This window comes from Choloepus didactylus, chromosome 12 (assembly GCF_015220235.1).
Source record: "Choloepus didactylus isolate mChoDid1 chromosome 12, mChoDid1.pri, whole genome shotgun sequence".
Taxonomy (NCBI): domain Eukaryota; kingdom Metazoa; phylum Chordata; class Mammalia; order Pilosa; family Megalonychidae; genus Choloepus; species Choloepus didactylus.
The window spans coordinates 15,396,052-15,421,509 of NC_051318.1; the positions used below are offsets into that span (position 1 = coordinate 15,396,052).

General features: G+C 41.6%; 1 protein-coding gene across 1 annotated transcript in view; it reads left to right on the forward strand.

The window, feature by feature from the left end:
• Positions 1–4,810: 4,810 nt before the first annotated feature.
• Positions 4,811–25,458, forward strand: part of LOC119507126 (mitochondrial intermediate peptidase) — a 215,638-nt gene continuing 194,990 nt past the window's right edge. The window contains exons 1-4 of the mRNA XM_037800230.1: positions 4,811–5,053; positions 8,691–8,864; positions 21,768–21,856; positions 24,470–24,556. Coding sequence (XP_037656158.1) covers positions 4,865–5,053; positions 8,691–8,864; positions 21,768–21,856; positions 24,470–24,556 — 539 coding nt within the window. The 5' untranslated portion in view covers positions 4,811–4,864. The remainder of the gene's footprint in view (positions 5,054–8,690; positions 8,865–21,767; positions 21,857–24,469; positions 24,557–25,458) is intronic.

Sequence of the window (25,458 nt, forward strand, 5' to 3'; positions counted from 1 at the left end):
TTCACTTAGCTTTAATCACCATTCTATTGGGCAAATATTTGGTTAGTAAACCGTTTGCCAGACTCACACAAAGATGAAAGAGGAAGAATTCCCATTCTAGCCCACCATCTAATGGGAGAGAGACAATTATGAACCAAGAATTGCGAGAATTGTTAACAATGGGAGTTGCTAACATAGCCAAGGAGTGGGAGAAATTAGTTCTCTCCAGGAGCCAAATTCTAGGCTTGTGCTAAGGCCATCTTATGCCACTGCTATTTACCTTCTATGGATTTTGAATGAGCTATGCCAGAGAACAAAGTTACCAGACAGTGGAACCAAATGGAATTACAGTATTGAAGAGAAGGGATGGATTTCTTATGAGAGTGGGGTAAAAGGGAACCTTTCCCTACAGATCTATAGTGGATGTTTTTTGTTTAGACAACTGCCATCCATTTCTCTTTCTTCTGATATGTGTATCCTAATGTCCACTCTCAGGCCAAGTCTTTCAGGTGATATGGACTCTGTCCTCCAGGTAGATATGACTTTGGTCTGGCTGTCAAGAATGTCCCCTTCCTATGGATATGCTGATTATTTCCCAAACGACACTTGTGCCAATCAGAGCCAGTGAGATACAACCTATTGCTTTTGGTGGGCCTGTTGAAAAGAAGTCCTGATCTTTTTTGGGAGGATGAAGGCCAGAAGCCAACCATCTTGCTCAAGGGTTAGTAGGAAGAATCCTTTTATTCTATGGGATACTTATATAAATTTGCAGCTAGATAATTATCCACATAGATACTGACTGTAACTCTTGTGTGGTTCTAGTGTTAATTTCTAATCCCCGGGTTAATGCTTCAGAGCAACTCATGGAGACACAAAAGTATTCAAGCTCAGGGCATATTTGAGCCAAGGGCACCTTCCAAACCACAAACTGGAACATGTCATCCCATGGGACGTGCCACTTGTAATCTGGACTGTCCCAGAAAACAGGATGTATAGTCACTGTTATCCATACTCCAGGATCTTCATTCCCTGGAAAGCAGGATGGTTCTGAAGTATCATTAGCTGGCAGTATTGCTATTGGTCTTTCTTAATTTTTCTATTTCCTACAGAACAGAGAGGGGCAGGGCGAAGCAAGTGAGGCACGCAGGTTGCAGATTTAAGGTGGCGCTCACTCTCAGGTTCCCGGCCCTGCATTCCACAACCCGAGAGCGTGCACTATCTTAAATCACACAAACTCCCCACCTGCTGTAGGATGACTGATCATTTTCTTTACTGAGCCAGGGTCTTCATGTTGGCTGCTCTGACTTCCCTGAGCTGTATGTAACCTCCCGGGCTGTAATTCTCCAGCAATGAGTCGGAGTTCGTGGTGGTCCCAACAGGGAAATACCCATGCTAACTCCCTTCTGCTTGGGAACAGAACTGCACAGGCTGATGTTACCGATTGAATCACAGCCCCCACAAAGACATGTTCAAGGCCTAACCCCAGTCTGCGGATGTGAACCTACTTGTAAATAGGATCTTTTGAAGACGTTATTAGTTAAGGTGAAGTCTTAGTTCGCTGGAGCTCTATACAATCTCAGACAGAAGGAGCAAGCTTGCTACAGCCAAGAGGGACACTTTGAAGAAAGCACAGGAGCTCAGAGAGGAGCTGCAGAGACATTTTGGAGATGGTCTTTAAAAGCAGACTTTTGCTCTAGAGAAGCTAAGAGCCCCAAGAGCAACTAAGAGTGACATTTTTGAGGAGCTGCCGCCTAGAGAGGAACATCCTGGGAGAAGGCCATTTTGAAACCAGAACTCGGGAGCAGATGCCAGCCATGTGCCTTCCCAGCTAACACAGGTTTTCTGGATGCCATTGGCCATCCTCCAGATGAAGGTGCCCCCTTAACTTGGACACTTTATGAACTTAAGACTGTAACTTTGTAGCCAAATAAACCCCCTTTATAAAAGCCAATCCATTTCTGGTATTTTGCTTAACAGCAGCATTAGCAAACTGGAACAGACTTCAACAACATAAAGTGACTCAGGGGTCTAATAATTTGGGATTATTTTTCATTTCTTGTTTGAGAATCCAGAATGCAGTTTTTAAAAGTCCATGTTCAGATTCCCTGAGACACAAAACTCCTTGTTAACTTACCGCCTGCTGTAATCCAAGGAAGGAGATTTTATGCTTAAATGTTTCACTATAAAAGGTAAATACTCTTGTATCAAAACAATTCTGGGCTAAGGAAAAGCTCTCAGATTTGAAACTCATTTTAAAAACATGATAAAATAGACAGTTTTGCAAAATAAGTTGAAAACTTCTTTTCCAAGTGATACATTGCCTACCTCTTTGCAACAGTTTCCCACAGGCCTCCAGCTGGCCATGTGGGGGAGCTGCCACTCGATGAACTGATCAGCTACGGATAACCCCAAATGAATTAAACACGGAGTCAGGAATTTGAGGATTTTAAGTAACTGTAAATCTTTGATTAAAAACTAATAGAAAAGGTCTTCATGCCTTGCTGATAGAGGTATAAATGGTGCAGCAGCTGTGGAAAACAGTTTAGCAGTTCCTCAAAAACATGGAGCTACCCTATGACCTGGAATTGCACTCCTAGGTACATACCCAAACGAATTGACAGCAGGGACTCAAACAGATACCTGTAAGCCAGTGTTCATAGGAGTATTATTCATAATAGCCAAAGGTGGGAGGAACCCAAACGTCCATCGACAGAAAAATGGATAAAGGAAATGTGCTATGTACACACAATAGAACATTATTTGGCCATAAGAAAGAATGAAATTCTGATGATACAATATGGATGAACCTTGAAGTCATCATGTTGAGTGAAATAAACCAGACACATAAGGTCAGATACTATGTGATCCCACTTACATAAGATATCTAGAATAAGCAAATTCATAGAGACAAACAGCAGATTAGAGGTTACCAGGAGCCGGGGTGGGGGTGGGGGGTGGTTAGGAAAGGAAGTTATTGCTTAATAGCTACAGAGTTTCTGTTTGGGGTGATGAAAAGATTTTGGTAATGGATGTTATATAACATTGTATATGTAATTAATGCCACCGAAATGTAAAATTAAAAATGTTTAAAATGGCAAAATTTGTTATATATATGTTACCACATTAAAAATTTTTAAAAAGACATTATATCATATAGAATTTATAGTTAAGTTAAAAAAATATTTACGAATACTATGGTACTTGTCTTAGTTAACCTTCAGTTGTCATCATCACTATCATCACTTGGGCTTTCTTCCCCTATCAGACAAAACTGAAAACACACTGCATTTAAACAAATTGTTTGGGGGGTGGCGGATGATGGGTAGAATCTCTCTATAGACAGCATGCCCTTCTTGGCCTTCACTTCCGGCTCTTTGGGACTTTGGAGAAGGTTTGAACTGGGTTCTTCTTTGCTCAGGCCCAGCCTACCTGAGACAATCAGCTCTAAAGGGGCCAGTTCCACGATGTTCTCAGTTGAGTGGTCTCACCCCATGAGAAACCAGGAAGTGGCAGTTCTCCAAGAACAGCTGATGCAGCAGAGCTTTGTACAGGCAAAATGTGAAAGAGGCTGCCTCTCAGCCTCACTTTCCCTTTTCTATAACCTCAGTCCCTTTTCCAACCATTGGTTTCTCTCCACTCCTGTAAAGCCACAGAACCCTCTCAGAATAAAAACATCTTACTGTTAACAGAATCCTTGCTTTGAATCCCTACTTAGTCCTCTAAGGTAGATAAAGCCCCTCTTACACTTTCCTTCTTGTGGACAAGTAAATTCAAATTCTGGGAGGGTAAGCTTCATTTCCTGGATATTAATCTCCACCCAGACCCCAAAGTGTAGTGTGATTTCCATTAAATTACAGATAGCTCCAGGTGTCCAAAGATCTTCCCACTCTTTTCCATAGCAACACCATTCCACACTCTAATCCCCAAATTCAAAATATCCTAATGTCTCCCCTATTTCCCCCAAATCTTTCTATTCCCATACTGTTGATTGAAGTTCAGCAAAATCTTCTCTGTACAAATTATTTTGTAAATTATCTCTATAGTAATAATAAATCAAAATAAAGAAGATTCACTGATAATTTACTCAGTTCCACATAACCACACCTCTGATGTGCAGTTGGGAATTTTTTTTTTTTTTTTTTTTTTTTTTTGAATTGCTACTGTCAAATGATTATGTGCATATGAATCTCTTGGAGAGCTTGTTCTAAATGCAGATCTGGGGGCCTCACCTGCAGAGGTTGGAGTCAGTAGGCTTGAAATGGGAGCCTAGGAATCTATTTAACACCCCCACCCCCAAGGTTTGTCTGAACGGGGGTTCCCAGACCTCACTTTGAGAAACACTTCTTGGACGCCTCTGAAAGATCTGAAATGTGCCTCCACAACAGAAAAGGATTCCTGCGCATAAGAAAGAGGGAATCACACAATATATTTAATTTAAACTATCTCCTACGGTAGAGACAGAATTGTGGCAAAGCGCATTCGACCGCGTGTTGCAGTTCCTGGATCCGGCCGCGAGCTTTGTCACCAAGTCCTTCGGACACGGCACTCACAACCCACGCGCTGCATTCCCCAACCACCCACTCCCTTTCGGGTAGAATTCCAGTTTGTAAAACGGGCCCCCTCCAGGCGTGGTCACGGGGGAGCACGGTCAACATCAGCAGTTCCCACTCCAGGCACACGGGGGCGCCACTCCGCGAGGCTGCTGAGGTGGCGGCGGAGCGACGCTCTTGCCCGCGGGACGCCGACATGCCCACGCCCTGAGGGGCACGCGCCCCGACCCGGAAGCGCAGGGCGTCACGTGACGCGGCTTGGGCCGCTGCCTTGGAAACGCGGAGCGCCGTGGGGCGGGGCCCTTGCGGCCGGAAAAGGGCTGCTAGGAGCCACCATGCTGGGCGCCCGCAGGTTCTGCAGCCTCGGGCCCGGGGCGGCGGCCCTGTGGTTTGTGCGGGCGGGCCAGGGCAGCCTTGTCGCCGGGATCCAGGCCCGGAGGGTCAGCACCAGCTGGTCCCCAGTAGGCGCCGCCTTCAATGTCAAACCCCAGGGTCGCCGCCTGGACCTGTTCGGAGAGCACCAGGTGAGTCGGGAGGGATCCCCTCGGCACGCTGAACTCAGATCTGAGTCCGTGCAGTCCGCGGAAGTCCGAACAAGGTCGTGGGGTCTGGGAAGCCCAGGCGGCGAACCCACGTTGTGCAGCGGAGTTTCCTCTGCTCTCTTGAGATCCTAGGCGGTCCCTCTTCTTTCAGAGGGGTGGGGCCAAAGGGACCGGGGCAGGGCCGCCTTCAGTGACACCCTATCCCAGAGTGTGGGCCGCAGGTTCTGCCTCTGTGTGTCTTTCTCTTTCCACGTGAACTTGAACTAGTTCATTTTGGTCTTGGCGGTAGATTCAGCCTGGCTATCTCGCCCTCTGCCCACACTCACCCCTTCCCCGCTAAAGTTGCCACTTTTTCCCTAACTTGCATCCTGTACAAGACATCAGATTTTTAAATATGTAAATTGATTTTTGCCCCGGGGGAGGGAGGAGAAGGGTTTAGTTAATTGATAGTGTTTTTTTTTTTTTAATCATCATTTTATTGAGATATATTCACATACCATGCAGTCATACAAAACAAATTGTACTTTCAATTGTTTACAGTACCATTACATAGTTGTACATTCATCACCTAAATCAATCCCTGACACCTTCATTAGCACACACACAAAAATAACAAGAATAATAATTAGAGTGAAAAAGAGCAATTGAAGTAAAAAAGAACACTGGGTACCTTTGTCTGTTTGTTTCCTTCCCCTACTTTTCTACACATCCATCCATAAACTAGACAAAGTGGAGTTTGGTCCTTATGGCATTCCCAATCCCACTGTCACCCCTCATAAGCTACATTTTTATACCACTGTCTTCGAGATTCATGGGTTCTGGGTTGTAGTTTAATAGTTTCAGTTATCCACCACCAGCTACCCCAATTCTTTAGAACCTAAAAAAGGTTGTCTAAAGTGTGCGTAAGAGTGCCCACCAGAGTGATCTCTCGGCTCGTTTTGGAATCTCTCTGCCACTGAAGCTTATTTCATTTCCTTTCACATCCCCCTTTTGGTCAAGAAGATGTTCTCCATCCCACGATGCCGGGTCTACATTCCTCCCCGGGAGTCATATTCCACGTTGCCAGGGAGATTCACTTCCCTGGGTGTCTGATCCCATGTAGGGGGGAGGGCAGTGATTGATAGTGTTTTTTTGTTTTTTTGTTTTTTTTGTTTTTGACATCAACTTTGCTGGCCTTCTGAGATTTAGAATTCCCAAGAGCAGTATGGGAAGGTTGTATTGGGAAGTGGAAGTAGTCTGTGCTTGAAATAAACTGAATCAATTTAAAGATCGAGTTGCTTATTCACCTTGATATAGTCTGAAGAGAGATAAGTAGGTTAACTTCACAAATAGATCCCTTTTTGCAGAAACAGTAGGCCAGACTACACCTGAAAGTCTTATTTGTTGGTATTTTCAGAAACTATATGTCTAAAAAATTAATAGGTGTTCCATTAATTTGGTATTGTATAGAGTTCCTTCCATGTGTCAGGCACGGTGCTGGGCAGCTAGTTAAATAGGATGGAGCGCTAGATTCCTGCCTCTCAGAGCTCACCTTCTAAGTAGAGGAGGCTTGAGGCAGATAATTCCAACTCAAAAAGTATAAAAATTGTGGGCTTTAGAGATGTTCAGAGCAGTTCAAGTTCCAGCTTTCCCTCTATCAGCTGGTGACCTAAACATCTATTTTAACCTCCTAATGCATGGTTCCTTATCTGTTAAAAAAAAAAGATGATAGTCTGTGCTCCAAGAATGTGTGATTTAAATGAGAACCTATGTAAAGTGTATAGCATACATCCTGGCATGCAGTAAATGCATATTAGTTTTTTGTTTTTTTCCACACCTTGCTGGTGCTGTAACAGGAGTGATTGAACTGGTACAGAGGATGGTTATCAATGAGCAGACTTTCCCATTAGATTAGTGATGCTTTTGTCTTTATCAAGATATTGAAACTCCTTTGGAAACTATAAAACTGGCTGCCAGTTTCAGCCTCTGTCTTGGTTTGATTTGTTGTTAGATCTTTCTCGAAGATTTCTGTCCTTGCTCATCAATTCATCCTCCCTGTTTTGTACTGTGATTGAGTCCTCACTGCATTCCAGACATTGTGCTTTACATATATTTTCTCATTTAGTCCCCATATCCATGCTGTGAGATATATATTATCATACCCAATGTACCTGCGGAAGATAGGAAGCTCAGGAGGCTAAATAACCTGGCCACAGCTACATCTCTCACAGTGATTGCAGCTAACCTCGATTAAATGCTTTTTATGTGCCAGGCACTGTTATTTTCTTTTTTTATATGTATTATCTCATTTAATCCTTTCAACAATTCTTTGAGTTAAGGTCTGTAGTTGTAAGTGAGAGACCTGGATTTTGAGTCTGTTTCATTCCAGTGTTGTTTTTCTTTTTTTTTTTTTATAATTAAAAATTTTTTTATTGTGAACTTTAACCTATTACATCACAGTGATAACTTTCAAAGTATGATTTCACAAATAGTTAGAGAGCAAATTTCAAAGAATGTCATGAGTTACAGTTCCACAACTTCAGCCATTTCTATTATTGTAAAATAAAACATACATACAGAAAGGTGTCATCTCTCAATGTACAGCTCAACAAGCAGTCATATAGGTAATTACAAAAATTGTTATGGGTTACAGTTCCACAATTTCAGTTCCTTTCTTATTATGAAATATAGAGTATATCAGAAAGGTGAAGACCTTCAAGGCACAATTCAGCAAGCAGCTATGGAGCAAATCCCAAGGGATGCTATATGGTGTATGTAGTTCTACCATGCCATTTACCTCCTTCCAGCCAGTCCAACACCCCAGCATCCTATATATGTATATATATATAAAATTATATAAAGTTTCAGTATTCATGGACCTTTGTTGAATCTTATCTTGTTTGTTGCTACGTCTTCCTCTCAATCTCTTTCTCCATCTTCAGGGGTGTCTAGGCAGTGAGCACCCTGACTTGTTCACATTGAAAAGGGGTGTTGATGGTATGGGAAGGGGGCTACATCTGATAGTTGATCTTAAAGAGGCTGTTGCCTCTGGGTTTTAGGACTTGTCAGGTGTAGGAACACTCTGGTGGATTTAAGTTTCTGACAGATAAAACTTAGTGAGTGCATCTTTTATAGAATCTCAGGTAGGGACTTAGGTATTTGGGGACTACTTTCAGTATGGTCATGGCATACTGTGGCCATTTGGGATGTCTGGCTGGAACTTGCACAAGAGAAGCCTCCAGGATAACCTTTCGACTGTATTTGGGATCTTTCAGCCACTGTGACCTCAGCTTGTTACCTTTTCTTCCCCCACCTCCTCCCTTTGGTCAAGTAGGCATTTTCAATCCCTCGCTGCCAGCGCTAGGCTCATTCCTGGGAATCACGTCCCACACCACCAAGGAGATTCATTCCCCTGGGAGTCATGTCCCTTCCAGCATTGTTTTTTATAAAGTAATTATAAGTTGAAGAAAAATTAGGCTCTGAAGACATTATTTTTGGCCTAATTGATGTGGGGAAAGTGAAAGTGATGATATGACATACCAGCAAAAGCCAAGGATTCTTATGTGAAAAGAGTATACTAAATATACCAAAAAATGTTACTAAAAAAGCATCTACATTGGATATGTTCTTTGACTTGTAGGGTCTTTTTGGGGTTCCCGAGCTCCGAGCCCCGGAAGGATTTCGCGTTGCACAAGAGAAAGCCCTGAGCCAGGCAGCGAGGCTGGTGGAGCGCGCGTGCGCAGGCCCGCCCGGCCCGCAGACCGTGGGCATCTTCGACGAGCTCTCGGACGCCCTGTGCCGGGTCGCCGACCTGGTGAGACCTTCCCCTAAGACTTGAGCCGATCTCTCTCTTATGCTGTTAAAGCTGGAGCTAAGCTTATCCTTTTTTGTTGTTTAACATTAATTCTAGGTTATAAGGCTAAAAACTTCTGGAACTATTTGAGAGCTGTTTGGTGTAACTGGTTGTAGTGAAGTATGTTGCCTGAAATGGGGAAAATGTATAAGAAAGGGTGTTTTGGAAAAGATGATATTTATGTCACAAAAGAATGGTTATTTATATAGCAAAGAGTCTTTATTTGGCAAGGTTTCTTCATATAAATGAAAGCTGCTACCAAAATTCTAATGGAACACTTTGCCTGAGCATTTCCAATAAAACTCTTTTTGTGAAAAAAACACTTTTTGTAAACCTTTTCAGTAATATCTATACTGATTAAAAAAGGTTTCGATCTCAAAATACTGATTTGTCAATCAGTGTTAGAGGTTTTTATTTTACTTTTTAAAGTGAAAATAGAAATGTACCTAGGTCCCTTCACCAACTGAGAAACCCATTGGTGAGCTAGAAAGCATGGCCCTGATCAGCCTCAAAGGGCCCAGTCTTGGTTACTGGTACCAGTGAAGGGGATGAGTGTGCACAAAATCCAAAATGGTTGTAATCCATGGTCCTGTCTCCTTGATGTTAGATTAGATTGCATGGGTTTTTTCCTTACAGTACTTAAATATGGAGCACTCAGCACGTGTCAGGCACTTATCCAGGTACCGGGAATACAGTAAATAATAAGCCAGACAAAACCTCTGTCCTCAGAGAGTTTGCATTCTCTCTAGTGTTAACTTTTATTCAGATCTGATCAGGCCCCAGGCCCTTTACCTGATTGATGGTGTGCTGGTTTGAATGTATTATGTCCCCCAGTAAAAGCCATATTCTTTGATGTAGTCTTGTGGGGCAGATGTTTTGGTGCTGATTAGATTTGCATGGAAATGTGCCCCACCCAACTGTAGGTGAATACTCTGATGAGATATTTCCATGGAGGCGTGGCCCCACCCATTCAGCATTGGCCTTGATTAGTTTACTAGAGCACTATATAAGCTCGGACAGAAGGAGTGAGCTTGCTACAGCCAAGAGGATCAGTGGAGCCATATAAATGAGCTGACGGACAGAGGGAACTCAGTGCAGCTGTGAGTGATGTTTTGAAGACGAGCTACAGCCAAGAGGGACACTGCAGCACAGGAGCTGCAGATGAGAGGCAGTTTGAAGATGGCCATTGAAAGCAGAATTTTGCTCCAGAGAAGCTGAGAGAGGACAAATACCCCAAGCTCAACTAAGAGTGACATTTTGAGGAACTGCAGCTTAGAGAGGAATGTCCTGGGAGAAAGCCGTTTTGAAACCAGAACGTTGGAGCAGATGCCAGCCACGTGCCTTCCCAGCTAACAGAGGTTTTCTGGACACCATTGGCCATCCTCCAGTGAAGGTACCCGATTGCTGATGCATTACCTTGATGCTTGATGGCCTTAAGACTGTAACTGTGTAACCAAATAAACCCCTTTTGTAAAAGTCAATCCATCTCTGGTGTTTTGCATTCCGGCAGCATTAGCAAATTAGAAGAGATGGCTTGGATCTTCTCAGTGTATCTCCATTTTCTCATGAAGAAAGAAAGGTCCTGAGAGGCTAAGTGATGTACCCAAGGTGGCCCAGCCTGGAAGTGGAGTTGCCGGGCTTGGAATACAAGTCTAACCTGCCTGGATTCAGCGGTTTAGGTGTACAGATCCTGGGGCAGGCTGGCTCCTTGGGTCACTTGCAACCTTATCTGGAGATGCTGGGAAGTTAGTTAGCATCCCCATCTTTAAAAAAAAATTAGTGATTGATTTTAAAAAGTATCATGTAGGAGAGGCGGGGCAAGATGGCGGACTGGTGAGCTGTATGTTTTAGTTACTCCTCCAGGAAAGTAGGTAGAAAGCCAGGAACTGCGTGGACTGGACCCCACAGGGCAATCTGACTTTGGGCATACTTCATATAACACTCATAAAAACGTGGAACTGCTGAGATCAGCGAAATCTGTAAATTTTTGTGGCCAGGAGACCAGCGCCCCTCCCTGCCAGGCTCAGTCCCGTGGAAGGAGGGGCTGTCAGCTCCGGGAAGGAGAAGGGAGAACTGCAGTGGCAGTCCTTATCGGAAACTCATTCTACTGATCCAAACTCCAACCATAGATAGACTGAGACCAGACACCAGAGAATCTTAGAGCAGCCAGCCCAGCAGAGAGGAGACAGGCATAGAAAAAAAACAACACGAAAAACTCCAAAATAAAAGCGGAGGATTTTTGGAGTTCTGGTGAACATAGAACGGGGAAGGGCAGAGCTGAGGCCCTGAGGCGCATATGGAAATCCAGAAGAAAAGCTGATCTCTCTGCCCTGTGGACCTTTCCTTAATGGCCCTGGTTGCTTTGCCTCTTAGCATTTCAATAACCCATTAGATCTCTGAGGAGGGCCCCTTTTTTTTTTTTTTTAATCCTTTTTTCTTTTTCTAAAACAATTACTCTAAGAAGCCCAATACAGAAAGCTTCAAAGACTTGCAATTTGGGCAGGTCAAGTCAAGAGCAGAACTAAGAGAGCTCTGAGACAAAACGCAATAATCCAGTGGCTGAGAAAATTCACTAAACACCACAACTTCCCAAGAAAAGGGGGGTGTCCGCTCACACCCATCATCCTGGTGGACAGGAAACACTCCTGCCCATCGCCAGCCCCATAGCCCACAGCTGCCCCAGACAACCCAGTGTGACGGAAGTGCTTCAAATAACAGGCACACACCACAAAACTGGGCGTGGACATTAGCCTTCCCTGCAACCTCAGCTGATTGTCCCAGAGTTGGGAAGGTGGAGCACTGTGAATTAACAAAGCCCCATTCAGCCATCATTTCAGCAGACTGGGAGCCTCCCTACACGGCCCAGCAGCCCAGAACTGCCCTGGGGGGATGGCACTCACCTGTGACATAGCACAGTCATCCCTCAACAGAGGACCCGGGGTGCACAGCCTGGAAGAGGGGCCCACTTGCAAGTCTCAGGAGCCATACGCCAATACCAAGGACTTGTGGGTCAGTGGCAGAGACAAACTGTGGCAGGACTCAGCTGAAGGATTAGACTATTGCAGCAGCTTTAAAACTCTAGGATCACCAGGGAGATTTGATTGTTAAGGCCACACCCCCTCCCTGACTGCCCAGAAACACGCCCCATATACAGGGCAGGCAACACCAACTACACACGCAAGCTTGGTACACCAATTGGACCCCACAAGACTCACTCCCCCACTCACCAAAAAGGCTAAGCAGGGGAGAACTGGCTTGTGGAGAACAGGTGGCTCGTGGACACCACCTGCTGGTTAGTTAGAGAAAGTGTACTCCATGAAGCTGTAGATCTGATAAATTAAAGATAAGGACTTCAATTGGTCTACAAATCCTAAAAGAACCCTATCAAGTTCAGCAAATGCCACGAGGCCAAAAACAACAGAAAATTCTAAAGCATATGAAAAAACCAGACAATATGGATAACCCAAGCCCAAGCACCCAAATCAAAAGACCAGAAGAGACACAGCACCTAGAGCAGCTACTCAAAGAACTAAAGATGAACAATGAGACCATAGTACGGGATACAAAGGAAATCAAGAAGACCCTAGAAGAGCATAAAGAGGGCATTGCAAGACTAAATAAAAAAAATGGATGATCTTATGGAAATTAAAGAAACTGTTGACCAAATTAAAAAGATTCTGGACACTCATAGTACAAGACTAGAGGAAGTTGAACAACGAATCAGTGACCTCGAAGATGACAGAATGGAAAATGAAAGCATAAAAGAAAGAATGGGGAAAAAAATTGAAAAAATCGAAACGGACCTCAGGGATATGATAGATAATATGAAACGTCCGAATATAAGACTGATTGGTGTCCCAGAAGGGGAAGAAAAGGGTAAAGGTCTAGGAAGAATATTCAAAGAAATTGTTGGGGAAAACTTCCCAAATCTTCTAAACAACATAAATACACAAATCATAAATGCTAGCGAACTCCAAAAAGAATAAATCCAAATAAACCCACTCCGAGACATATACTGATCACACTGTCAAACACAGAAGAGAAGGAGCAAGTTCTGAAAGCAGCAAGAGAAAAGCAGTTCACCACATACAAAGGAAACAGCATAAGACTAAGTAGTGACTACTCAGCAACCACCATGGAGGCGAGAAGGCAGTGGCACGATATATTTAAAATTCTGAGTGAGAAAAATTTCCAACCAAGAATACTTCATCCAGCAAAGCTCTCCTTCAAATTTGAGGGAGAGCTTAAATTTTTCACAGACAAACAAATGCTGAGAGAATTTGCTAACAAGAGACCTGCCCTCCTGGAGATACTAGAGGGAGCCCTACAGACAGAGAAACAAAGACAGGACAGAGAGACTTGGAGAAAGGTTCAGTACTAAAGAGATTCGGTATGGGTACAATAAAGGATATTAATAGAGAGGGGAAAAATATGACAAACATAAACCAAAGGATAAGATGGCTGATTCAAGAAATGCCTTCACGGTTATAACGTTGAATGTAAATGGATTAAACTCCCCAATTAAAAGATATAGATTCGCAGAATGGATCAAAAAAAATGAACCATCAATATGTTGCATACAAGAGACTCATCTTAGACATAGGGACACAAAGAAACTGAAAGTGAAAGGATGGAAAAAAATATTTCATGCAAGCTACAGCCAAAGAAAGCAGGTGTAGCAATATTAATCTCAGATAAAATAGACTTCAAATGCAGGGATGTTTTGAGAGACAAAGAAGGCCACTACATACTAATAAAAGGGGCAATTCAACAAGAAGAAATAACAATCGTAAATGTCTATGCACCCAATCAAGGTGCCACAAAATACATGAGAGAAAACACTGGCAAAACTAAAGGAAGCAATTGATGTTTCCACAATAATTGTGGGAGACTTCAACACATCACTCTCTCCTATAGATAGATCAACCAGACAGAAGACCAATAAGGAAACTGAAAACCTAAACAATCTGATAAATGAATTAGATTTAACAGACATATACAGGACATTACATCCCAAATCACCAGGATACACATACTTTTCTAGTGCTCACAGAACTTTCTCCAGAATAGATCATATGCTGGGACATAAAACAAGCCTCAATAAATTTAAAAAGATTGTAATTATTCAAAGCACATTCTCTGACCACAATGGAATACAATTAGAAGTCAATAACCATCAGAGACTTAGAAAATTCACAAATACCTGGAGGTTAAACAACACACTCCTAAACGATCAGTGGGTTAAAGAAGAAATAGCAAGAGAAATTGCTAAATATATAGAGACGAATGAAAATGAGAACACAACATACCAAAACCTATGGGATGCAGCAAAAGCAGTGCTGAGGGGGAAATTTATAGCACTAAACGCATATATTAAAAAGGAAGAAAGAGCCAAAATCAAAGAACTAATGGATCAACTGAAGAAGCTAGAAAATGAACAGCAAACCAATCCTAAACCAAGTACAAGAAAAGAAATAACAAGGATTAAAGCAGAAATAAATGACATAGAGAACAAAAAAACAATAGAGAGGATAAATATCACCAAAAGTTGTTTCTTTGAGAAGATCAACAAGATTGACAAGCCCCTAGCTAGACTGACAAAATCAAAAAGAGAGAAGACCCATATAAACAAAATAATGAATGAAAAAGGTGACATAACTGCAGATCCTGAAGAAATTAAAAAATTATAAGAGGATATTATGAACAACTGTATGGCAACAAACTGGATAATGTAGAAGAAATGGACAATTTCCTGGAAACATATGAACAACCTAGACTGACCAGAGAAGAAATAGAAGACCTCAACCAACCCATCACAAGCAAAGAGATCCAATCAGTCATCAAAAATCTTCCCACAAATAAATGCCCAGGGCCAGATGGCTTCACAGGGGAATTCTACCAAACTTTCCAGAAAGAACTGACACCAATCTTACTCAAACTCTTTCAAAACATTGAAGAAAATGGAACACTACCTAACTCATTTTATGAAGCTAACATGAATCTAATACCAAAACCAGGCAAAGATGCTACAAAAAAGGAAAACTACAGGCCAATCTCCCTAATGAGTATAGATGCAAAAATCCTCAACAAAATACTTGCAAATCGAATCCAAAGACACATTAAAAAAATCATACACCATGACCAAGTGGGGTTCATTCCAGGCATGCAAAGATGTTTCAACATAAGAAAATCAATCAATGTATTACAACACATTAACAAGTCAAAAAGGAAAAATCAATTGATCATCTCAATAGATGCTGAAAAAGCATTTGACAAAATCCAACATCCCTTTTTGATAAAAACACTTCAAAAGGTAGGAATTGAAGGAAACTTCCTCAACATGATAAAGAGCATATATGAAAAACCCACAGCCAGCATAGTACTCAATGGTGAGAGACTGAAAGCCTTCCCTCTAAGATCAGGAACAAGACAAGGATGCCCGCTGTCACCACTGTTATTCAACATTGTGCTGGAAGTGCTAGCCAGGGCAATCCAGCAAGACAAAGAAATAAAAGGCATCCAAATTGGAAAAGAAGAAGTAAAACTGTAATTGTTTGCAGATGATATGATCTTATATCTAGAAAACCCTGAGAAATCGATGATACAGCTACTAGAGCTAATAAACAAATTTAGCAAAGTAGCAGGATACAAGATTAATGCACATAAGTCAGTAATGTTTCTATATGCTAGAAATGAACAAACTGAAGAGACACTCAAGAAAAAGATACCATTTTCAATAGCAACTAAAAAAATCAAGTACCTAGGAATCAACTTAACCAAAGATGTAAAAGACCTATACAAAGAAAACTACATAACTCTACTAAAAGAAATAGAAGGGGACCTTAAAAGATGGAAAAATATTCCATGTTCATGGATAGGAAGGCTAAATGTCATTAAGATGTCAATTCTACCCAAACTCATCTACAGAGTCAATGCAATCCCAATCAAAATTCCAACAACTTACTTTGCAGACTTGGAAAAGCTAGTTATCAAATTTATTTGGAAAGGGAAGATGCCTCGAATTGCTAAAGACACTCTAAAAAAGAAAAACGAAGTGGGAGGACTTACACTCCCTGACTTTGAAGCTTATTATAAAGCCACAGTTGCCAAAACAGCATGGTACTGGCACAAAGATAGACATATAGATCAATGGAATCGAATTGAGAATTCAGAGATAGACCCTCAGATCTATGGCCGACTGATCTTTGATAAGGCCCCCAAAGTCACTGAACTGAGTCATAATGGTCTTTTCCACAATGGGGCTGGGAGAGTTGGATATCCATATCCAAAAGAATGAAAGAGGACCCCTACCTCACCCCCTACACAAAAATTAACTCAAAATGGACCAAAGATCTCAATATAAAAGAAAGTACCATAAAACTCCTAGAAGATAATGTAGGAAAACATCTTCAAGACCTTGTATTAGGCGGCCACTTCCTAGACTTTACACCCAAAGCACAAGCAACAAAAGAAAAAATAGATAAATGGGAACTCCTCAAGCTTAGAAGTTTCTGCACCTCAAAGGAATTTCTCAAAAAGGTAAAGAGGCAGCCAACTCAATGGGAAAAAATTTTTGGAAACCATGTATCTGACAAAAGACTGATATCTTGCATATATAAAGAAATCCTGCAACTCAATGACAATAGTACAGACAGCCCAATTATAAAATGGGCAAAAGATATGAAAAGACAGTTCTCTGAAGAGGAAATACAAATGGCCAAGAAACACATGAAAAATTGTTCAGCTTCACTAGCTATTAGAGAGATGCAAATTAAGACCACAATGAGATACCATCTAACACCGGTTAGAATGGCTGCCATTAAACAAACAGGAAACTACAAATGCTGGAGGGGATGTGGAGAAATTGGAACTCTTATTCATTGTTGGTGGGACTGTATAATGGTTCAGCCACTCTGGAAGTCAGTCTGGCATTTCCTTAGAAAACTAGATATAGAGTTACCATTCGATCCAGCGATTGCACTTCTCGGTATATACCCGGAAGGTCGGAAAGCAGTGTCACGAACAGGTATCTGCACGCCAATGTTCATAGCAGCATTATTCACAATTGCCAAGAGATGGAAACAACCCAAATGTCCTTCAACAGATGAGTGGATAAATAAAATGTGGTATATACACACGATGGAATACTACGCGGCAGTAAGAAGGAACGATCTCGTGAAACATATGACAACGTGGATGAACCTTGAAGACATAATGCTGAGCGAAAGAAGCCAGGCACAAAAAGAGAAATATTATATGCTACCACTAATGTGAACTTTGAAAAATGTAAAACAAATGGTTTATAATGTAGAATGTAGGGGAACTAGCAATAGAGAGCAATTAAGGAAGGAGGAACAATAATCCAAGAAGAACAGATAAGCTATTTAATGTTCTGGGGATGCCCAGGAATGACTATGGTCTGTTAATTTCTGATGGATATAGTAGGAACAAGTTCACAGAAATGTTGCTGTATTATGTAACTTTCTTGGGGTAAAGTAGGAACATGTTGGAAGTTAAGCAGTTATCTTAGGTTAGTTGTCTTTTTCTTACTCCCTTGTTATGCTCTCTTTGAAATGTTCTTTTATTGTATGTTTGTTTTCTTTTTAACTTTTTTTTCATACAGTTGATTTAAAAAAGAAGGGAAAGTTAAAAAAAAAAAAAAAAAGAAAAACAAGGAAAAAAAAAAGATGTAGTGCCCCCTTGAGGAGCCTGTGGAGAATGCAGGGGTATTTGCCTACCCCACCTCAATGGTTGCTAACATGACCACAGACATAGGGGACTGGTGGTTTGATGGGTCGAGCCCTCTACCATAAGTTTTACCCTTGGGAAGGCGGTTGCTGCAAAGGAGAGGCTAGGCCTCCCTATAATTGTGCCTAAGAGCCTCCTCCCGAATGCCTCTTTGTTGCTCAGATGTGGCCCTCTCTCTCTACCTAAGCCAACTTGGCAGGTGAAATCACTGCCCTCCCCGCTATGTGGGAGCAGACACCCAGGGGAGTGAATCTCCCTGGCAACGTGCAATATGACTCCCGGGGAGGAATGTAGACCTGGCATTGTGGGACGGAGAACATCTTCTTGACCAAAAGGGGGATGTGAAAGGAAATGAAATAAACTTCAGGGGCAGAGAGATTCCAAAAGGAGCCGAGAGGTCACTCTGGTGGGCACTCTTATGCACAATATAGACAACCCTTTTTAGGTTCTAAAGAATTGGGGTAGCTGGTGGTGGATACCTGAAACTATCAAACTACAACCCAGAACCCATGAATCTCGAAGACAATTGTATAAAAATGTAGCTTATGAGGGGTGACAATGGGATTGGGAAAGCCATAAGGACCACACTCCACTTTGTCTAGTTTATGGATGGATGCGTAGAAAAATAGGGGAAGGAAACAAACAAACAGACAGACAAAGGTACCCAGTGTTCTTTTTTTCTTCAATTGCTGTTTTTCACTCTAATTATTATTCTTGTTATTTTTGTGTGTGTGCTAATGAAGGTGTCAGGGATTGATTTAGGTGATGAATGTACAACTATGTAATGGTACTGTAAACAATCGAAAGTACGATTTGTTTTGTATGACTGCGTGGTATGTGAATATATCTCAATAAAATGAAGATAAAAAAAATAAATAGGCAAGAAAATCACCAAAAAAATAAAAAATAAAAAAAAAATAAAAAGTATCATGTAGTAAAATTGACTTTTTTGAGGAGAGGGGTGGGGAGGAGGTCTATGAATTTTAACTTGTGTAGATTCATGCCACCACCTCCACCATCAGGACACAAAACTGTTCCATCCCCAAAACTTTCTTCTGGTACCCCTTATAGTCACCCTCTCCTCTCACCTCTAACCCATGGCAACCACTGATCTGTTCTTCCCAGTACTTTGTCTTTTCTAGAATGTCATATAAATGGAATCACATATACCCTTTGAGACTGACTACTTCCATCCAGCATAATGCCTCCCTATTTTTCTCCTTACTCCTTTTCCAGAGAATGTCTTTCTTCCTATTCTCTGAATCAGCAGTAATGCCTCTGTTCTGATTTGCTAATGCTGCCGTTTTGCAAAACACTGGAAATGGATTGGCTTTTATAAAGGTGGTTTATTTGGTTACACAGTTATAGTCTTAAGGCCATAAAGTGTCCAAAGTAAGGCATCAGCAATAGGGTACCTTCACTAAAGAATGGCCATTGGCGTCTGGAAAACCTCTGTTAGCTTGGAAGGCACGTGGCTCACGTCCACTTACTCCCAGGTTGAGCTTCAAAATGGTGTTCTCCAAAGTGTTGCTCTTGAGGCGTTTTGTCCTCTCTTAGCTGCAGCTGCTCATGTCACTCTCAGTTGTTCTGCTGAGCTCCTTCTGTCTGAGCTTATGTAGTGCTCCAGTAAACTAATCAAGGCCCAGGCTGAATGGGCAGGGCCACACCTCCATGGAAATTATCTAATCAGAGTTATCACCTACAGTTGGGTGGGTCACATCTCCGTGGAAACAACCTAATCCAAAGGTTCCAACTTAATCAACACTAATATGTCTGCCCACACAAGATTGCATCAAAGAACATAGAGTTTTGTGGGACATAGTACATCCAAACCAGCACAGCCTCCTAGATCAGCATACATTCCCAGGTTTAAGGAAACTGATCAAGGATCTTGTTTTAAGGGTTTTTCCTAGGAGTGAAGGGAGATGTTGTGGGTTCTGGGTAGTCAGGAATTCTGAGTTTTATTTGGTCTCTATTCTGTCCTTCCAGTATATGTGTGGGAAATGCTGCTTTGAATGACAGAGGGGGTATGGGAGACTGCTGCCAAAAGAGAAGGTCTCACACCTTCTCCTCCTAACTGAGTGACGGAAATCTGAAAATTAAAATGTGTGTCTGTGGATTTCACTTGTGTGTGATCAAGTATTGCTTTTGCAGCACAAAAATCCCAGAATCCATTTTTTTGTTTTCTTAGCTTTTGTGTTCATTAAATGCTGTAATAAGATTTCTTCCATCTTTCTTCTTTTGCTCTTTGCTGCAAAGATTTTAACTTCTTCACCTCAAATTATATCCAATTTTTAAAGTTTTTTATATTTACAAAGTACAGTAATTTCTCATTTAGTTATTTTTTTATGAAATGATTTATATATGTGATTTTCTGGTTAAAAAATTCAAACAACCTTCTTTGTTATTAATTTTTACCTGCTGGTAAAGTCAATACCACTATAAGGCAGTAGTGTTTTTGTTTCTTTTTTTTAATTCAATTTTATTGAGATATATTCACATACCATGCAGTCATACAAAGTGTGCATTCAGTTGTTAATAGTACCGTTATATAGTTGTGTGTTCATCACCAAAATTAATTTTTGAACACTTTCATTACCACACACACAAAAATAATGAAAATTAAAGTGAAAAAGAACAATTAAAGTAAAAAAGAAAACTGGGTGCTTCCCCCCCCCCCCCATTTTTCTACTCATCCATCCATATACTGGACAAGGGGGAGTGTGGTTCATATGGCTTTCCCAGTCACATTGTCATCCCTCATAAGCTACATCTCTGTATAATCGTCTTTAGGATTCAGGGGTTCTGGGTTGTAGTGTGATAATTACAGGTATCCACTGCTAGCTATTCCAATTCACTAGAACCTAAAAAGGGTTGCTATATTGTGCGTAAGAGTGCCCACCAGAGTGACCGCTCGGCTCCTTCTGGAATCTCTCTGCCCCTGAAGCTTATTTCATTTCCTTTCACACATCCCCCTTTTGGTCAAGAAGATGTTCTCCATCCCACGATATCAGGTCTATTCCACATTATAAGGAGTCATATTCCACATTATAAGGTAGTAGTTTTACAAACTGTATCATAGTGGGATAATGGTCATTTTCTTTTCTTTTCTTTTCTTTTCTTTTCTTTAAAATACAGTTAGTATGTAATGCAGAATTGTTTTCCTTGTCACTTTTACAAATGAGATATTCAATGTATGTTAGTGTTTTGAATTTTAATATTGATTGTAAATTCTGTACCATATAGGTTACTAATTTCGAAAATATGCTATAAATGTTATATAACTGTTTTTTTAGGTGCTTCAGCATTGTTGTCTTATTGTTACTAGTGACATTGTATTAAACTAGGATTTAAATGTTTTTGCATTAAAAATGATTTAATAATAAAATCAGGAAATTTTACCTTGTCATGATTTTATTTCATACATTATAGTCACATGTGTTGTCTTCTTGGAAAATGAACAATACAATTTCATAGTTTCCTTGCATTTTTTTTCCCCTTCCATATACTGCCATTAACATGAAAACAGGGCTTCATTGTTTTTTAAGGAATACTAGTGCAAGTTAAGTCTAATGACCACTATTGTAGAAATGATAGTAGATTAAATATATTTGGCTGGAACTAGGAATTCAAATTTTACTAAAAGGGCTATAAGAGAGATGTGCCTCTTTTTTTTGCACTAAGACTGTAATGTAGTTAAGTAGTTTTGAAACTATATTTTGTATCCATTTTTTCTTTATTAGCCACTAAGAGTTATATTCTCTGGATCTTGGTTAACATGTGAGAACCATACTGAAAGGAATTTTAGTTAGAAATTTTAGAATGTTTGAACCAGTTTGAAACCAGGGTCTGCTTTTTTGAACTATAGAATATGGAAGACTTGCTGTTTATATTTGAAGGAGAAAGACTTTTCTAAAATAATGTTAGTAAAAGTATTTTCTTTGGAATAAAACAAATTTATTTCCAGGAATAACAATTAACAGATGTTCAGAAAGAAGCTGTTTTTGCCTTACTAGTGTGGGAAAAAACCAGTAATGGAAAGGTTAAGCCAAATGTCACATTTTAAACCACAGGTTTTCATTAAATTTTCTTTTGTTTTTTTTCCTCCCGTTTTAGGCTGATTTTGTGAAAATTGCTCACCCTGACCCAGCATTCAGAGAGGCTGCAGAAGAAGCTTGTAGAAGTATTGGCACCGTGGTGGAAAAGTATGTGTTGTCCTTTCACTGTGATACTGGATTATGCAGTTCCGTGGACTTCAGCTTTGGGAAGTTTTGCACATAGTGCTTGTCTCCCACCCTGCAGTGTGGACTGTGGGGTGTGTTATGTACTGGCAAGAGACAGCAGGTGGTGGGGAGGAGGTGGCTTGGGCTCAAAGGAGTTCACTGTCCCGGCACTGTGGCCTGGGACTGGTTATCATCTCTGCTTTGACTTAGTTTCCTAGTCTGTAAATGGGCTAATAAAATGATCTGCCTCTCAGGGCTGTCTTGAGGATTAAATGAGATAATAATAAGTATAAAGCGTTTAAAACCATGGCAGGCCCATAGCAACCATCCAACATCATTGTTATTGTCATTATTATATTTACATGTGTCAGGGTTTTGTAGTACCTTTATGGTGGACTGCAGTTACTGGATTATTGCACGATTAAATTGCACTCCACTGATGCCTATAGGCCACAAGCAAGCAAGAAGCCAAAACTATATATATATACACATACATATATACATATATATATATACACACACACACGTAATGCCCTTGAAATCTCCCTCAAGTTGGTGGAGGGTGGTCTAGGGAGACCATAAAACTGTCTGGGAGGGTCAAATCAGGCTGCAGGCAGAGGCTGCTACAATGAAGTAAGTTGTTTTAAAGTGATTTTGTGGTCAATTTAAATATTTTTAAGCCAGTTAGGAGAGCTCCCAAGTGCTTATTAAAATACTTTCAAGGTGGGCAATGTTATATTTGAAAGCACTCAGATGCATGACACTGTGCTGGAAAGAGTATAAAACCAACAAGAGCCACGGGCCTGCCCTGCGTGGATTTACCGCTAGAAAGCAGGAATCAGGCAAACTGAAGACTTGGATTGCACAACGCGAAGCTGTAGGTGGGCCGTGCTGACTCCTAGTAGACGAGGCACCTCTGGCCTAATGACTATGGGAGGGTGGCAGGGAAACTGCCAGGATATCCATCCCTGACCTTCTCTTTGCCACGGAGTACTTTTGAATCTGTCACTTCCCCTTGCTCCTCTGCGGCTGCCTCTAGAACTGCCTGGGTACGAAGTTGTACAGTAAAGTTTTTGTCAGTCACTAGGGCTTTGCTTTCTCTTCACTCTGAGCACCACGACTCCTCTAGCCTAACTGAATCCTAGCTTAACTAACCTCTGCATTTGAAACTTTCTTTTAAAAAAATCATATGACTTTAGTTTTATGTGTAGAAGTGATTTGTGTTCTGGAAATGGGAAAACAGCTCAAAATTTGGTGTATTTTTTAGACTTACTGCTAAATAAAGACTGAAGTATAGTCTTGATCTCAGGATCCTTCAACGAGAGTGTGATGTGGGAGATTGGATCGGACTTCTAACTCTGTCCCTTGGTGCCCTCCTGGCTTTTCTCCCTGTCTTCCTGTGCCCCCGCCTTGGAGCAGCAGATGAGAAGGCACCTGGCCCTTCGTGCTAAGGGCTCTTGGCTTGGTGGTGACCGCCTCAGAGCCTGTGGCGGTGGGGAAGGCCCATGAGAACACTGGCAGCCAAACTGTTTGATGTCTGTCACCCGTCATCGTTTTGAGTGCGAGCTGACTGGGGAACCTGTGCATCCTTGAGTCTCTAAAGAAAAAGTGGCTGACAGTTCTCATAACCTTGCCCTTCCATGGAGACCCACCAGGCAGGGAGCAAATGGTATCTACAATCAACTCACCCTTTAGCCTAGAGAGAGCCTGGGCTTTCTTGGCCTCTAGGGAATTAGGGTTCAGGGACTGACAGGGGTACCCTGTACTAGGTTAGGGTTGGTGCTGGTGTTGGGGGGTGGGGAACCGTTTGCTCCACAGGTTTGTCCAAGGGCAGCCTGGCTCACTCGTTTACCAAGAGCTGCAGCCACTTATGTGGGCTCTGTGTGCTTCACACATCATTCTCCTTTCATCCTCCCAGCAACCTGAGGTGGGTGTCCTCCCCATTTTATAACAAGCTGAGAGAGTTGACATCACTTGCCCACCTCCACAGTGTAGCAGCAGAGCCAGCGCTTATGGCGAGGTTTGGGACTCCAGAGCCCCTGCTTGTGACCCACAGCCTTATATTGTGGCCCTGCTACCCTCATCCAGGCAAAAAGGTAGCTGAGTCCTAGGGTGTTTGGTTTGGGACTGGCAAATCTGCTCTTTGTTCATCCTTCTTCCCACCCTCACTCCGTTCCTTTTGTTAAAAAGAAAAAAAGGCCTTTGGCATATTGCTAAAGGCGCCTGGTTTTCAGTGGCATTGGGTAATTGAATGACCAGCCACTGCATTCTCTCTCCTCCCCTCTCTCCTGTCTGCTCTTGCTGCCCCAGCTGCTGACAGTGGCTTTAAATTTATCCTTTTTCCTTCCAGAACAAGTAGTTCCTTGATCCCTCACCAACAGATTGCCTTTCCCTATACCAGATGCCAAATAGTTTCTAAGTGTGGTTGTGATATTCCTGGTCCAGATGAAAAAACAAAACCAAACCAATAACCCCCTCAAACCTCTGGACTTTGAACATGTGTTTGCTCGAATTTGACACCGTTCTTTTGATGGAAAGTTAAAAATAAGGTATTAGAATATCATTTAATTTTTTTTCTCTTTGTAATTTTTCTAGGTTAAACACAAATGTGGAATTATATCAAAGTTTGCAAAAATTACTGTCTGATAAAAAACTCATGGATTCCCTTGATCCAGAAACCAGGTACTCATTCCTCTGCCCCCACTGTGGCTGTGACTGTAGTGGGGAGATTGGAAGAGTCCCCCAGGGGCTGGGCACTGGCAGCCTCCTGTCTGGAATGCTCCGCTTCAGTGTGTCGACGTGACTTCTGTGCTTTCTTTGGGACTCCGCTCAGATGGTGTATCCTCAAGGTCGTTACGCCAGACCATGCTGCATCCTCTCATCCTGCTTTATTTTTATTCCTAACCCTAATTGTTTCCTATATTATAAGGGTTATTTTGGTTTATTTTTTGTTACCTCTCGGCCTCACTAGACTGGAAGCTCCTTGAGGGTGGGGACTTGCTCCCTTTGGTTCCCTGCTGTATCCCTGGCACCCAGAACAGTTCCTGGCACGTAGTAGGTATTTAATCAGTGAATGAATTCTTACAAACACTTGATAATTACCCCTAGATTTGTGGTTAAAGTCCCATAATTGATGCCACTAGAAGAGATCAGCAGATTGATTTGACTTACTGGGTGAATGTCAGGAGCCTTGAAATTATTTGCTTTAGTTCATTGGGTTACATTTATTCTGAATTTAAAAAGGCCTAACTTCTAAGTCAGTAGTTAAGAATATTTGTTATAGGACCTTGGATGTCTTCTTTGTTCAAGTTTATTTACTTAAAAAACGAGTGTCAATCTGCCTATAATATTTGGGTTATAATACAGAGATTTACCCCCACCCCCATTCTTACCTGTTTATCTACTTTTTTATTTATGGGAGTCTTACTTACTTTGACTACTTGATTCTCCTCCTTCCTTCTCTCTCCTCTTCTGACTGCATTGTGGCTAGTGACTCCAAGTGAAGCCCTATTCTACAGGGATCAGTTAGTAATAGAATCTTGCCATTGATATAATAGATGAGTACTGTGATGTATGGCACACAA